The sequence below is a fragment of the Apodemus sylvaticus genome, chromosome 17, assembly GCF_947179515.1.
Source record: "Apodemus sylvaticus chromosome 17, mApoSyl1.1, whole genome shotgun sequence".
Taxonomy (NCBI): domain Eukaryota; kingdom Metazoa; phylum Chordata; class Mammalia; order Rodentia; family Muridae; genus Apodemus; species Apodemus sylvaticus.
In genome coordinates, this window is record NC_067488.1 from 9,714,086 (window position 1) to 9,728,001 (window position 13,916).

The 13,916-nt window shown below is 39.2% G+C and overlaps 1 protein-coding gene across 7 annotated transcripts in view; it reads left to right on the forward strand.

Moving 5' to 3' along the window:
- The window catches only part of Oxr1 (oxidation resistance 1), a 409,810-nt gene that overhangs the window by 384,885 nt on the left and 11,009 nt on the right, over positions 1-13,916 (forward strand). Inside the window, exon 1 of one of the 7 annotated variants that reach the window (XM_052160412.1) lies at positions 402-621. The exons of 5 other annotated variants lie outside the window; for them this stretch is intronic. In XM_052160412.1, the coding sequence (XP_052016372.1) occupies positions 556-621 (66 nt within the window). In that variant the 5' untranslated portion in view covers positions 402-555. Of the gene's footprint in view, positions 1-401; positions 622-13,916 lie in introns of those variants that run through there. One more of the 7 variants, XM_052160411.1, reaches the window with a different exon arrangement.

Here is a 13,916-nt window from a genome sequence, read left to right on the forward strand (position 1 = left end):
TGATCTTTTTGTTATCTATGAGTATTCTCATAAAAGATTGAATTTCATAGGATTATTAGCTCTAAAGAATAAATGTCTAACAAAAAAGAAATAGAGCAGAACTGTGGGAATGTATGAGCAAACAGGAAAGTGCAGTTACCTGGAATCTGGGAGAAATTCTAGAATGGAATTACACAGTTTATCAAACTAACTACTTATCTCATGCCTTATAACTGTGACACCTAGTGTGTGTGTGAATGCTGTGGAAATATGTGCTCTGCGTCTTTAAACTTTTGAGCTCTTTCTTTGCACATTTGGGTGCAGTGCAACCTAACTTGAGCATGGGAAACAGTTCTTCCCTCCCCAGCTTTACAGTCTCCACTCAGGACTAGCTGTTCAATGGATACCACTTAGTGATTAGCTCTCTGTCATGTCAATCAAATCTTTGTCTCTAGCAAACTGTTTTGTCACTGTAGCAGGGCTCTGGTGCTGCAAATTTATCTCTGACAGAGGAAGAATGCTTTTGAAAACAGTTCTTTCGTGATTTGCTGAAGCTTAATGTGACCTGGGAAGGAAATGTCCCGACTCTGGTATGGGAAAAAAGGGAGAAGACATCAGCCAGTTAATCATAAATACACTCTGGTAAATCTTAATCAATTACTGCAGTTTCTGTACCTGCCAATCTTGTATTAGTGCCATTATGTAAAATTATATCATATTTGAATGTATAAGCAGAGTATTTATAGAGTAGAAAGTTACATGATTGCAGAAAAGTTAGCATATATTTAAGAATTCTAAGTATATTTCAAAGGAAGATGAGTATGTCAGTAGATTTTTGCTTTGTGAAAACATGGTGGTTTTCTATTCACTCCAAAAGAAAAAAATAGCATATCTTTATTACTGCCTTAATGTTTTCATTTAAATATAATCTTGTAGGAAAGGATTCAGAATTTTTTCCTTGATTAGAAGAAGAGAGTGAAAACTAAATTTTATGTAATAAATCACAAACTAGATTCTGTTAGACATTTCCTTGGGCACTCTGAGAAAATGCTATTGTTGTGTAGTCTAAGATGGTTTTTAAAACTATTCAGAAAGTTTCTGGTTAATGCTACTTAACACAGATCTTTAAGTACAGTTATACAGAAAAAACTAAATTGTATTTTAAGGAACCTACTTGGTTTTCAATATAATTATGCACACTATTTGGTAAAATGTATTGTCCGTTGCTCTTGTGATTTAGGACTGTTTTTCCTTACGAATGCTATTTGTTTTGTGATAATTAAGGGTGAATTAGGTAAAGATGTTCTCCTCTCCATCAGGAGTCACTTTAGAAAATGTCCCAAAGTTACTGTACTCAACTAAATGTTAAGCATGTCAAAAATAACAAAGTCCCTCTACTTGATTTTATTTAACTAGAATTTCGGGTTTTTAATTTTCTGTCACATCAGTGGTGATGGGTTTTATGCTCCTGAAAATAATAATTTTTAAATTTGTGATCAGGTTTATCAGATTAACTACTTATCTCAGCCTTTTCAGTTTTTAGCCAAGAGCAATACAAGTATTCATATTCTTTATTTACAATTTAATTAAATACTTAGTGATTTTTAAAATATTTCAGTTGCAACTTTAGGCAATTCTTACATGTTTTGAACTTCCTGGGTCAGCACAGTGCTGCCCATGGCACACTGGGCGCTCACTGAGTCCTGCCGCTCACGCAGGTCCCTGAACAGCTAGTTTTTCACTGGTCATTAGCTCTACTCACACATGCAGTATAGGCAAGCATACAATATTTCATTTTCTTTATACTTTCTTTGAATTCGCTGCCGTGAGATGTGGAGGCAGGCAGGCACTGCCCTGGACTAAGTGACATCTGGTGACAGAGATTCAGCCTGAAGCCAGCAAGATTTCACATCACTAGTTTGTCTCATAAAGGCTTTCTGGCTAGTGCCCTGTGTCCTCATCTCTATCGGGCTTTGTTCCCAGTTTTCCTACCTGAGACGGGTCCCTCTGGGAATGGAGGACAGGGAAGGGCTGGAGCAGGCTGGGTTTGTAACACATGGGTGGCCTAGAGTCCTTACTTACCAATGCTCTTCTGTGTTGAAACTGAAAGCGAAACAGTTTTCCTCTGAGAGAATAAGCAGTCTTTGAGAACCCAGGAAAGCTGATGTCTGCTCTCTGTGTGCCGTGCTTTTTAGCATGCTTCCTGTTTTTTACACAGCTGATAAATAGTTACAGACTTGAGACTGTCTTACAGACCTGGTGAGAATGTGGCCATCTATTTCTCTTAGCACTAACACTGTTCTTAATGCTTGTATATGTGGTATCAAATTTGATCTTACAGTTACCACATATGTAAATACAAGATATTTTCATTTTATGAATGAGATCATTTTACTCCAAAATATTAACATAGGTAGCAACAGGGACAAAAAGTAAAGACACTTGCTGCCAAACCTGACTTCCAGGACTCATGTAGTAGAAAGAGAGGACGACCTTCTGAAAGGAGTTGTCTCACACGAACACCATGGCACATACATACCCCACGCAAAATAAATAAGCACTTTTAAAAATCATTAATAGTACTTAGAAGATGCCTCGGGTCAAATGTATATCGTGAAGTTAACCCGTTGCAACTTAGATTCCATGAGAATCCTATTACTCAAGTATGCTTAGCTTTCTGGAGTTTGGGTTGGTTTGGTTTTTTGTTTTTTGTTTTTTTTTTTTTTTTCATGTTTTTAGCTTTAAGGCTGTTTTGAAAATTCAGGCTGACATCTTTAACTTGAATCTCCAGTCTTTTGTTTAAAGATATTCATGTCTTTAGTAGACACGTGTGTCAATTCTTATCTCTGGTTATTTGTCAGTAAGTTGTAATTTGCTTGAAAGCATTTGATAAAAACGAGGGTTAGTCTAATTCAGCAGCAGCAGTAAAGTCATTATACACCAACATTATTTTATTAGCATTACTAATAATTGAGGTTTTTCACCAGTTTGATTATTTTAGGTTGTCTTTGTGTAGAAAAGGTGGGCTTCATTTTTTTGGTATTTGAGGTGTGCACCCTCAGGGAAAGTTACTGGTGTGTTACAGTCCAAGAGTCAGCTCACACTGGGACTTCCAAAAAGCAGTATTGAAATGTGCAAGTTGGTCATCACAGTCTGAGGTGGCTGGAAGAGTGACAGAGATAAGGGCTGCAGGGCTGTGCATGTTACGTAGTGTTCTACATACGTGGCATGGGTTGTCTTTTTAAAGTTCTACAACCCCATTACACTATCAGCTTTCTCTTGTATGTGAATCGGGGCCATCATACTACAGTGGCTAAATTCAGAGTGAGGCCTTCACTGTTACCCAGTTCTCATCCATGTTGGTAAAGTCTCTGCCCTTGCAGTCATTAGAGTAGAAAGAGGGGAACGGAACGTGGGTGTGGTGGTGGTGGTGGTGCTGGTGGTACTTTTCCTGTTTTAACATTTACCCTCTACCTGTTTTATATGTAATATTTATTCCTTATAAAAAGCCTCATTTCTGTGAGGCTGCTGAAGTTGACAGAGCTCTAAGAAGCTTGAGTGGAAACCCAACTCCGACCCCAGAGCCATTCTTCTGCCCATCCTGCTGCCACCCTGTGTACCAATAGGCAGTGTAGTGATGCGTGACCTTGTAACACATGACATCCTGTCAGAAACACACCCCCTGCTCGGTGGACACGCACAGCTTAACCCAAGGGACGCACAGATACTGACATTAGACTCATGTCTGTACTGGACGTAGTAGTTGAAAAGTGTACTTAGGTATATAAATTAGAAGGCATCAGAATAAAATGAAGATCTGATTTTGCCACTGAGCGTTAAAATGATAACATCACGTTCACGTTACATTTGCTTACATGGGCTTCTCTGTCTGATGCTGTCTTCCCGAATTGATAAGCACCACCCTGAATATTTTGCTTATTGTTTCACTCATTTTTCACTTCCGTGAATAGAGTTTACTTGTATTTACATTTTATGGGCTAATTATAAAATACAACATAATAAAAATATAATACAAGAAGATAAAACAAGCTAGCACATCAGAATTGAACAAACAGAAAAGGGGCCAAAAGAAGGTACAAGAAACAGAGACTCACACATTTGCACAGTCGACAATCCCATAAAAACTCTAAATTGGAAGCTGTAATATATAGATAGGCATGGGGCTCCCTGAGCCTTGAGGGCAGGGATTTGGTGGAGACATCCCGTCTAGGGCTGAGTTATCTGGGGCCTCTCGTTGTGTAGTGTCTGGCTGCAGATCTCTGTACTTGTTCCTGTCCGCTGCAGAGGGAGACTTCTCTGATGATCTGAGCAAGGAGGGACTGATGAGCAAGGGGCGGAGCAGGCTGCCATAGGAGGCATTTATTGCTGGTATTTTGTTGTTGTTGTTGTTATTATTATTATTATTATTTCAGTTAGGTTTTACCCTGTATCACCGGGCTTTATAGATTCAGGTTCTTGGCTACCCAGGAAGTATCAGATTGGCTTCCATCTAATGGAGAGGCTCTTACGTTATTCAGTACTGGTTGGTTACTCCCATAAGCTCTGTGCTACCATTAATTTGTGAATTATTGGCCTGTTCATAAAAAAGGAAATTGACATTCAGATTCTGTATAAACATCTTTTCAAATCATGTAGGTCCCCAGGTAGCCCAAATGGTAGTTTATATGTTAAGAATGTGTTTAGTTTTATGAGACAATTCCAGAATGACTACACCATTTCGTATTGATCAGCAGTAAGCTCAGATCCGGCCAGTTGTTTGGGGTGGGTCCATTCGAATAGAAGCACATAGTGATAATCTTCTGTCTATGTGGATTCACGCATTTATTTTTGGTTATATATATTGAACAAAGGAGATCATCTGTGGTTTGACTTATGAAGTTTTAATCTTTAATCATATGTAGCTTCTTGATTTCCTCATTCATGATTATCCTTTTGGTATTCTATTTAAAAACAGCTCTTCAACCCCTTAGTTACCTTGAGTTTTTCATATATTTAAAGAATTTTATTTTTGCATTTTCCATTTGAGCCTGTAACCTACTTTGAATTTTTCTGTAAAAAACAAGAACATTTTGCTCCTCTTCTGCCAGCCTGATCTCTGGGGTAGTGAGCATCCTCTTCCCATTCTTGTCCTTCTTCCTCTGTCCCACATTTGTGTGGGTGTGCTCCTGTCCTGCTGCAGGGTCTGTCTGCAGGCTGCCAGCCTCCTTCTCTTGCTTGCTGCAGCTTCAAGGTAAGTTGCAAAGAAGAGCAGCATTGGTGCCCCGGGCGGCACCGGCTGTGGTCTCTAGCTGGGCTGGGCTGGGCCTCCTTCCCTGGGAACCTTCCAGATCAACTGTTGAATAAGCTGAGGAAGCGGCAGAGTAACTTGGTGGAATTAGAAGTGGAACAGTAGTTGCAATGTGAAGAGCGGGTACCTTGGTAACTGATTAGCTCTCCCTGCCCATGAACATAGGTCGCCTCCATTACTTAAGCCTTAGTTTTCTTCACCGCTATTTCACACTTTTCTCTATGTATGTCTAATGTGCACTTTGTTAGGTCTGTGCCTACGCTATTAAAATAATGTTAATGGCAAGTAGTTGATTTTTGCGTATTAGCGTGGTATGCTGGAAACACTGCAGCCATCTGTTAATTCAGCAGTATTTAAGTTGATAATTTAGATTTTCTTTACTCACAAACCATAGCATTTGTTTTTAGAGCAAAGTCAGTTTTAATTCCGCCTTTCTTATCTGCCTGCCTTGTATTTCATGTCTTTATTGTGTATCCAGGACTTCCTGGAAGCTTGTATAGAGTAATGAAGGGAATCTCCTTTCCTTGCTTCAGGCCTTATACAGAAGAATCTTCTTTCTCCCTGCTGCCTGTGACAGCAGCCGTAGGAGCACTCTTTGTATGGGTTCCTTATCACATTGGCATCCTCCCAACTTCTCAATTGCTTTCATCACAGATGGATATGGGATTTTCTGTGATATTGTGATCATAATATTTTACTTTAGCTTCCTGGTTACATCAATGGCTTTTCAGATATTGAACTTGTCTTGTATAAATAAATAAACTTTCCCTGTAATAAATTTGACTTGATCATTATATACATTTATTTTCATGCATTATTTCATGGCACTGGCTAATATTTTGGTGTGTGTGTGTGTGTGTGTTCGCGCGCACGTGTGCGTGCATGCGCACGCACGTGTATATTTTCATGAGCAATAGTGGTCTGTAATTTTTTTTTGTTGTAATGTCTTTGTTTTTTTATTAGGGTAGTGCTGGCCGCACAGAATGAGTTAGTAAGTATTTCCTCTGCTTCTATTTTCTGCGAGAGATTGTGGAGAATTAGTTTTGTTTCCTCCTTCCATGTTTGACATTTACTTAACAGTAAATCCATATGGGCCCGGTGCTTCCTGTTTTGGAAAGTTAATCCTTGACTCCGGTTAATAGAGAGATCGATCTAATCAGATCTGCTTCTTCTAGACTTTTGGTGGTTTATGTCTTTTGGGAATTGATCTCCCACTCGTTTCTCCTTCCCTAGTTTTAATTAACATCATGTGTTTGCATAGTTTTCATCTGTTGCCTTTCAATTATATTCATTCTAACTTTTCCTAGTGCTTGTCCTAATATTTGGAGTGCATAACTTTAAGGTATAGTTTCAGGTAGGAAGCTCCCTTTTTCTCTCTCCACTTGTCAGTGTACAGAATCACTTGTTGTAACTCATCATTGAGCTGATGTGCTTTCCTAAGGGCACACTGTTCTGCACCTCTGTCTGCTTCATCTCCCCTCCCAGTCTTCGATGGCAGTGTGTGTTGTATTAAGTATTAAGGTTCTATTGTTGTCGTTGTTGTTGTTGTTGTTGGGATTTTCTTAGAATTCCATGTAATTTGTCCTTTAAAACTCTTGCTAAGATCTTTAGTTTTCTTTTTAAGCAATAAAAAGAATTCCCTGATACCTCTTATTCAGCATGCCCTCTTCCCAGTTATGGGCTTCTAAAGTCTGTATTCATTCTTCTTTTCTCACAAACCACACTTTTACTGATTTATTGAGACAGTGCTTAAATACTGATCATTTGAGATTTTAGGTATTTTTCTGTTGTACGTATCTCACATTTCTCTCTGGGGATCATTTTCCTTCGTGTTGACATTTACTCTATGAATTTCTTCTCTGAAGCCTTGTTGGTGGTTAACACTCTCAGCTTATGTCTGAAATAGAAGAGTACTGAAAGTTGAAAACTGTCCTGAGCACGCACAGATTCGTCCCTTGTTATTCTGAAACAATACAGTGTAACAACCAGCTCTTTTCTAGAACTCTCATTGCATTGGATATTACTCCATCATGAATGGTCTGTAGTGTATGAGAATAACTTCAATGTCTGGGAGTTTGAGACTCTACATTAACCCGGTTCCTCATGGAGAGCAGAGGCAAAACTGCCTTTTAGGGTTTTTCTTTTTCCTTTTCCTTTTTTTTTCTTTATCTAGTTTTGCTTGGATGAACAATTTTAGATGGGTCATTTGTTTTCTGCCATGTGGTGATCTAGATTTGTTTGATAATTACTTATTTTGGGTTTGCGCTTCCCTACATCATGGTCCTCAGGACCTGAGTAAAGAGGCTGTTACTCTCAGAGGCTTTGTATCCGCCCTTGGAATGTTTGCCTCCACTCTGAGATTTGTGAATTTTCTCACTTGTTACCTAATAATGAAACAACAACAAAACCTTCTCTTTTAAATATTTTGAAGTTTTAGTAGGTATATTGTATGTATTTCTTATTTAGGGAGTAGAATGCTTAAATCTATAAATCTATCTATCTTCAATCAATTCTGAAAAATTCTCAGCATTACCTTTTCAAGTGTTTTCTTTTTAGCAGGAACTTAATTGAAATTAATAGTGTTTCATTAGTCTAATTCCTGTGCTAAGCTCTTCCAGTTCTCAGACTTTGTTCTTAGTAAGGTATCATAGGTAGTTGTAGGCACGTTTCCTAGTTTTACTACAATACTCATGAGCATCTGCTTTTTTGATATAACTGATGGTTTCAGAGTTGCATGTATTGTATAAAACTCCTACTTGGTTAATTTCCCAATAAGCTTAGTCATCTCTTCCTGTTTGCTTATTTTTAGAATTTAAAAAAAATCACATGTAAGTTCTGTCAGATAATTTTAATATCTAGAGTTGGCTTAGTTTTTGTGTGAACTTAATTAGAGCTATGTGCTATCATTTATCATGACCCATATTTTATGTATCTAAGTCTGTGAGAGTCTTGAAGACCTGAATTAAGCATGACGTTTTTCTCAGTGTATGTCTTCCTGATAGACTAGACTAACTATATGAACCGATCATATAGTCCCGTTCTTGGAATTTCTTCCTTTAAGGATCAGATATACTCTGTCTAAAAACAGTATCAGCCAGACAACTCTAGTGTTTTGAAATTAGCCTTTAGAGTAAGCCAGCTTGACCTTCACAACTACCACGCTTTAAAAATGATGACGGCATAAGTAGATGCACTGAAAATGTTAGTAGAAGTTAAAAATAATAGTGGTTCAATAAACTTTAAAATCATTGGGTAGTTAATCAAAGAACTGAGTAAGAGCCAGCAATATGGCTTAGTAGGTTAAGGCACTGGCCACCACCCCTCACAGTCTTCGCTTTGTTTTGTCCCAGGACTCAGCTGAAGGCAAGAACTTGTAGAGGTGAATTTAGCTACTCTGCTTTGGCTCCTGGCACCTACCCAGAAACTATCTAGATTCTTAAATGAAGGATGGACGGACACACACACATACACACACACACACACCAGTTAATTTTAAATGCATTGCTTGCTCAAAGGCTGGGCAGTTCTAATCCTCCCTGCAGCTAACACACATTTCCCTCTGTAATCCTGGCTTAACACCCTCTAATTTTATGTTTTATCTCTGTGGCCCTGGCTGCTCTGGGCGGCTCCCTAGTCTCTGTTGCCCCAGATGCTTCTGGGCAGCCCTCCTGGGGCTGCCTTCCTTCTCACCTACATTTCAGATGAGTTTCTTTCAGTAGCTCTAAATCTGATCTGTCTCCCTCGGAATCATGGGGATTCTTTTTCCTTCTCCCAGTTCCTAGCCATTGGCCATTTATTGATTGATCAAAAACCAATTGGGGACAAGGACCTTCAGTTTTTGGGCGCTCAGATTATTGATTAATTCAAAGCATAAGAACCAATCCTCACCAAGAACTGATGAAACAGAGCTTTGTTTTTTGGGTTTTTTTTTTTTTTATTACTGTGTATGTGCTGCTCCATACACACCCACACACTAACATGCCATGTGTGCACATTATACATAAATACAGTAAAACCTTTGAAAAGAGATTCGTTTAATAGTAATCTTTTTATTTCTGTAAGTGTTAAAATCCTGAGTTTCACAAAGTCCTATTAACTCCTCCATAAATTTGCATTCATTTGCCACAGAACAAATGTATCTGAAGAACCTTGAGTGACAAGTGACATGTTTATATTCCTTGAGGACTGTCTTCTTGCTCTGAGCACACAAACACTAAGGGACAAAAGATTCTGTGAATGGGTGTTCTTTTCTCTTGATGGGGTATAAACAGGATTTTCCCTTTTACAAGACTGGCTTTTTATATTTATCATTCCTAAAAGCTGTTAGAGCATACGTATTCTATAATTTCAAAGGCTTTGAGTGTTTCTGCTTTCTTTAAAGAATCTGAGTTGTTTGTAAGTCAGATAAGGAAGTCGAATGTAATTATTTTCTGGTTTGGGTTGTTTGTTTGCTTGCTTGCTTGATCATTTGTTTGTTTTTGAGACAAAGTATCACTATTATGAAGCTCTGGCTGTCCTGGGACTCACCCTGTAGACCCTGTAACCTTGAGGTTCGGAAGTAAATTTTTAAGTGTAGACTTCCCTGTGTCTGTGTAATCCCAGCAGCAGTGAGGAGGAGAGAGAAAGGTTGACAATGACCAACCTGGGCTACAGCACTGGAAAGACACCTCAGTCCTGTGGGCAAGGTGGCCTAAGGTTAGGGAAATCCTTATATTAAGTGCCCTAGTGTTAAGGATTTTTGTCTATAGAGATTCTTAAGATCCAAACATGGACTGGAAGAAAGGTTGAAGGCGCTCTGAATGAAGCCAGCCTTTAAGGACGGTAAAGCAGCCTGCCTAGAAGCAGCAAGGCAAGCAGTGTGGGGGAAGAATAAAGAGCGAGGCTTATTGAGGTTGACCTCTTCAGGCTTTTAATTGATAGGGCATGAAAACAATTCTCTCCAGGGCGAGGTGAGCCTTGGCCATGAAAATTGCTCTACCGCCTAAGGCCAACTGAGGAAGAAATATTTAATGGCATTGTCTTACTATTGGTTTAGCTGTACAGCCAGTTCTAGCCTGTTCTGTGTGGCTGTGTGCTTGCCATAGGATATAGCTACTTATTACTGTGAATTTATGTTTTACCTTTTGGTATCTTTGGACCAGGAACACAGATGATTCTAAATATTCTTGTCAGTTTATCCTTTAGCTTTCTTTGCTGCCACTCCAGGGCCACAAGCTGTTCTTGGTTCATTTTTTACTAATATCACAAATCGTCTGAGGAGTGCCAGCCGCACTGTGAGCATTTGAAAGGTTCGAGCTGCCTCCTGGAAAAGCCATTCCACCCAGTTCCTCAACTCCTAGCCTACCCTGGAACAGTTGTACTGACAGACTTAATTTGTTTTTTATTCCGTATTTATCCTTTTGTTCTTTCTATCATTTCTGTTTTCTAATTATCTAATTTGTGGTTACCACTTTGCTTTTAATTTTTTATTATAATTTTATGAAGTGTTATTGTGAAAGCAACGGTTTTTTCTTAGACAAAGTGGAGCAGGGCTTCTTTTGTAATAAAGATGATTTTAATTGGTGAATTATAGTTAAAAAAAAAAAACAAGTTCCATGACTTCATAAATACTGTTGTCTCTCATCTTCATTAGCTATAACAAGTTTGTATTTCTTTCTTTGTATTTTTGGTTACCAAAGTAAGTATATATGGTAGATAATGCATTTTTACTGCCTTTTATTTTATACAGGAAATAGTAGTAGTAAAATGTGATATAATCACAGATTTTATTCACACTTGAACAGAGGGTTTGGTTTGTTTGGGAGCAATCTCAGACAGGAATACCACAGTATTTTAGAATAACCACTAAGCCAAGAAGATCCTAGGTTTTGTTTGTCTTTAATAATATTCTTTATTGAATCAGATTTTCATAATGTATTTTGATCTTAATTCCATCAGCTCTTCCCATACTTCCCTTACCTCTCAATTCACCCAACTTTGAGTTTTCTTTTTTTGTTTTGTTTCTAACTTGCTTCTGTTTTCTCCCTATCAAGTCCGGTATGTATTTTCCCACTGCTCTTCAGAATGGGGCCTGGCCGAGTATAGGACACCTAGGAAGGCTTATGTCACCGAAGGAAGCTGACGCTCCCTCTCCCAGCAGCTAAGAGTGAGACTGTGTCTACCCAGCTCTGCCCTACCCACATCCCTGAATTTCCCTGGCCTGAACATGGGCAGGCCTTGTGTCCACTGTAACAATCACTGTGAGGTCATATGGTCATCTACCCTGTTATATCCAAAGGACGTGGTTTCCTTGAAGCCGCTCAGCACCTCTGGCTCTAACCATCTTTCTGTCTCCTTTCCCCAGGATTGTTGTGTCATTTAGGGAGAGGTGTGATATAAAGACATTCCATTTAGAACTGAGCACACAGAAGTCTTTTCTCTGTATTTTGACGGGCTCTGGCTCTCAGTGGCAGTCACCACATTACTAGGAGAAGCTGCCCTGCAGAAGGGCTAAAGACATTGTGATGTGTAGGTCCAGCAGTAGGTCAATAGGTCAGTGAGGAGTAGGTCAGTAAGTCAGTAGGATTCCCCTTAGTGCTGCCTGTCAGGCAGGCTCTCAGGGGTGGCCGTGTTCTCTTCATGAGATTGGGATGAGAGCAGCTCTCAATTGTATTTTCTCTTCTCCCTCATTGGCCAGTGTTATTGCCATTCATCATCTCGTTGGCAAGTGGTATTGCTATCCGTCATCTAAAATATGATTGTCTAAATCTTACTCTGTTTGTACATTGATAAGTATTGAAATAATGCTCGCAAAAGTACCTTCTGCCTCTGAGGGTCCTTCAGAGACCAGAGAGAATGCACTGTGCAGTTTAATTCTGTGCTGTACATAAGTCAGCATCTTTTTCCATTGGCCTTAGAGTTGCGTCCAAACCATTTTATTTCTGAAGGCATGACATTAGCCACAGTGAGCGTGCTTTTGCATGGACGTTCTTTTTTCCTTCCTAGTAAGTATATTTTTAACTGTCAGTAGTGTGATATGGAATACAGAATGGAAAGTGTCATTTCTTTTAGGTTTAGTCTTCTGGATAATTAGTAACTTCTGTGCATATTTCATGAGTTACCAAAACCAAAAATTAATGAAAGTCTTAATTTATTAGTCTATATTGGAAACTTTTATCTCACTTTTACTCATTTTTTTAAAGAAATCCACATTTGTACTCAGTTTGATTTTTTTTCTTTTGTTAACTTGCAGGCTTTATTTATGATGCCTGTCTGTGTCTTCCTGAGCATGCGTACATATTAGCATTTAACAAAGTATGAAGGCATGATGGCGGGATCCTGGTCATCTTCAGCTGCATACAAGTTTGAGGCTAGCCTGACCTGCATTAGACTTTTTCAAAAATAACTAAATCAAATAAGAATAAAACAAAGAAACTAATGAATTTATAATGCTTGGGAAGGAAGGGATACTAATATATATATGTGATGGGTTATTGTTCTGCCTGTGAAATGAGCCGATTCGAGCCAGATTAGAATATATGTAAGGCAGGCTTTTGGGGACGCTGCTCTCGGGTGGGCAAGCTCACCAGCCGCAAGGATGGGGGCCAGGGAGTCCCCATGGGAGGGGTGGTGAAAGAGTATGTGTGCAGAGAGAGAACAAAAGGGCGTGCCAAGCCCCAAATGTCTGCACTATATAGGGAAGAGCCTCTGGGGAAGGGCAGACCAACCTCTGGGCTGGAAAGTTCCGGGTTGGAGTCAGAGTGTGCCAGGGAGGGACTGAGGGGTGCTGGGAGAACCTGGAGGCCAGGTTGGCTTTGATATGTAAAATATGAACCTCAGTCCCTTGTTGTGTGCAGTAAGAAACCTAACAATATATGTGTGTGTGTGTGTGTGTAAATTTTGAATGGGCCAGGGAGTTGGCCTTGAAGGTAAAAATGTCACTTTCTGCCAAGACTGTTGATCTGAGTTCAGTCCCTGGGACTCACATGGTAGAATGTGAGACCTGGCATCTGTAAATTGTCCTCTGAATTGCACACATGTGCTGTGTCCCATACACACACGAGCACTCATACGTATGCATACGCATGTGCCTGTGCGCACACACACACAAATGCATGCATACATACACACACACACACACACACACACACACACACACACACACACACACTTTAAGGTAAGAAAACATAGAATGAGAAAAGATAGGCTTCTGACATTAAAGAAACTAGATATTTACATTATAAACTTGGACTCTTAATGCCAATCCTTCATTATATTAATGACTCCTCCTTTCAGTGATGTTTATTAAAACAGGATTTTAAAGTGTTTATAAAACTAACCCTTTTGTGAGCATAAGCTCACTTCCCCTCAGGAAGTGTGTTTAATGTATACTCAGAGGAGTAGCACTTAAAGTAGGGTTAAGACTAGTGCGAAGGAAGGAGCACAGAAATCAGCTTCAGGATGAGAAGATTCTTACTGAGGAGACTCACGATAAAGTGTCATTAAACAGCACATAGAATCCTCTGGCCCTTAGGAATGTAGAATGTGGAAAAGTGAAAAACAGGGCCACGAGTTTTCATTTTTCATATCTTTTTCTTTCATCTTTATTAAAAACTGTATTGTTTCTGGGATGATGGCACACAGATTTAAT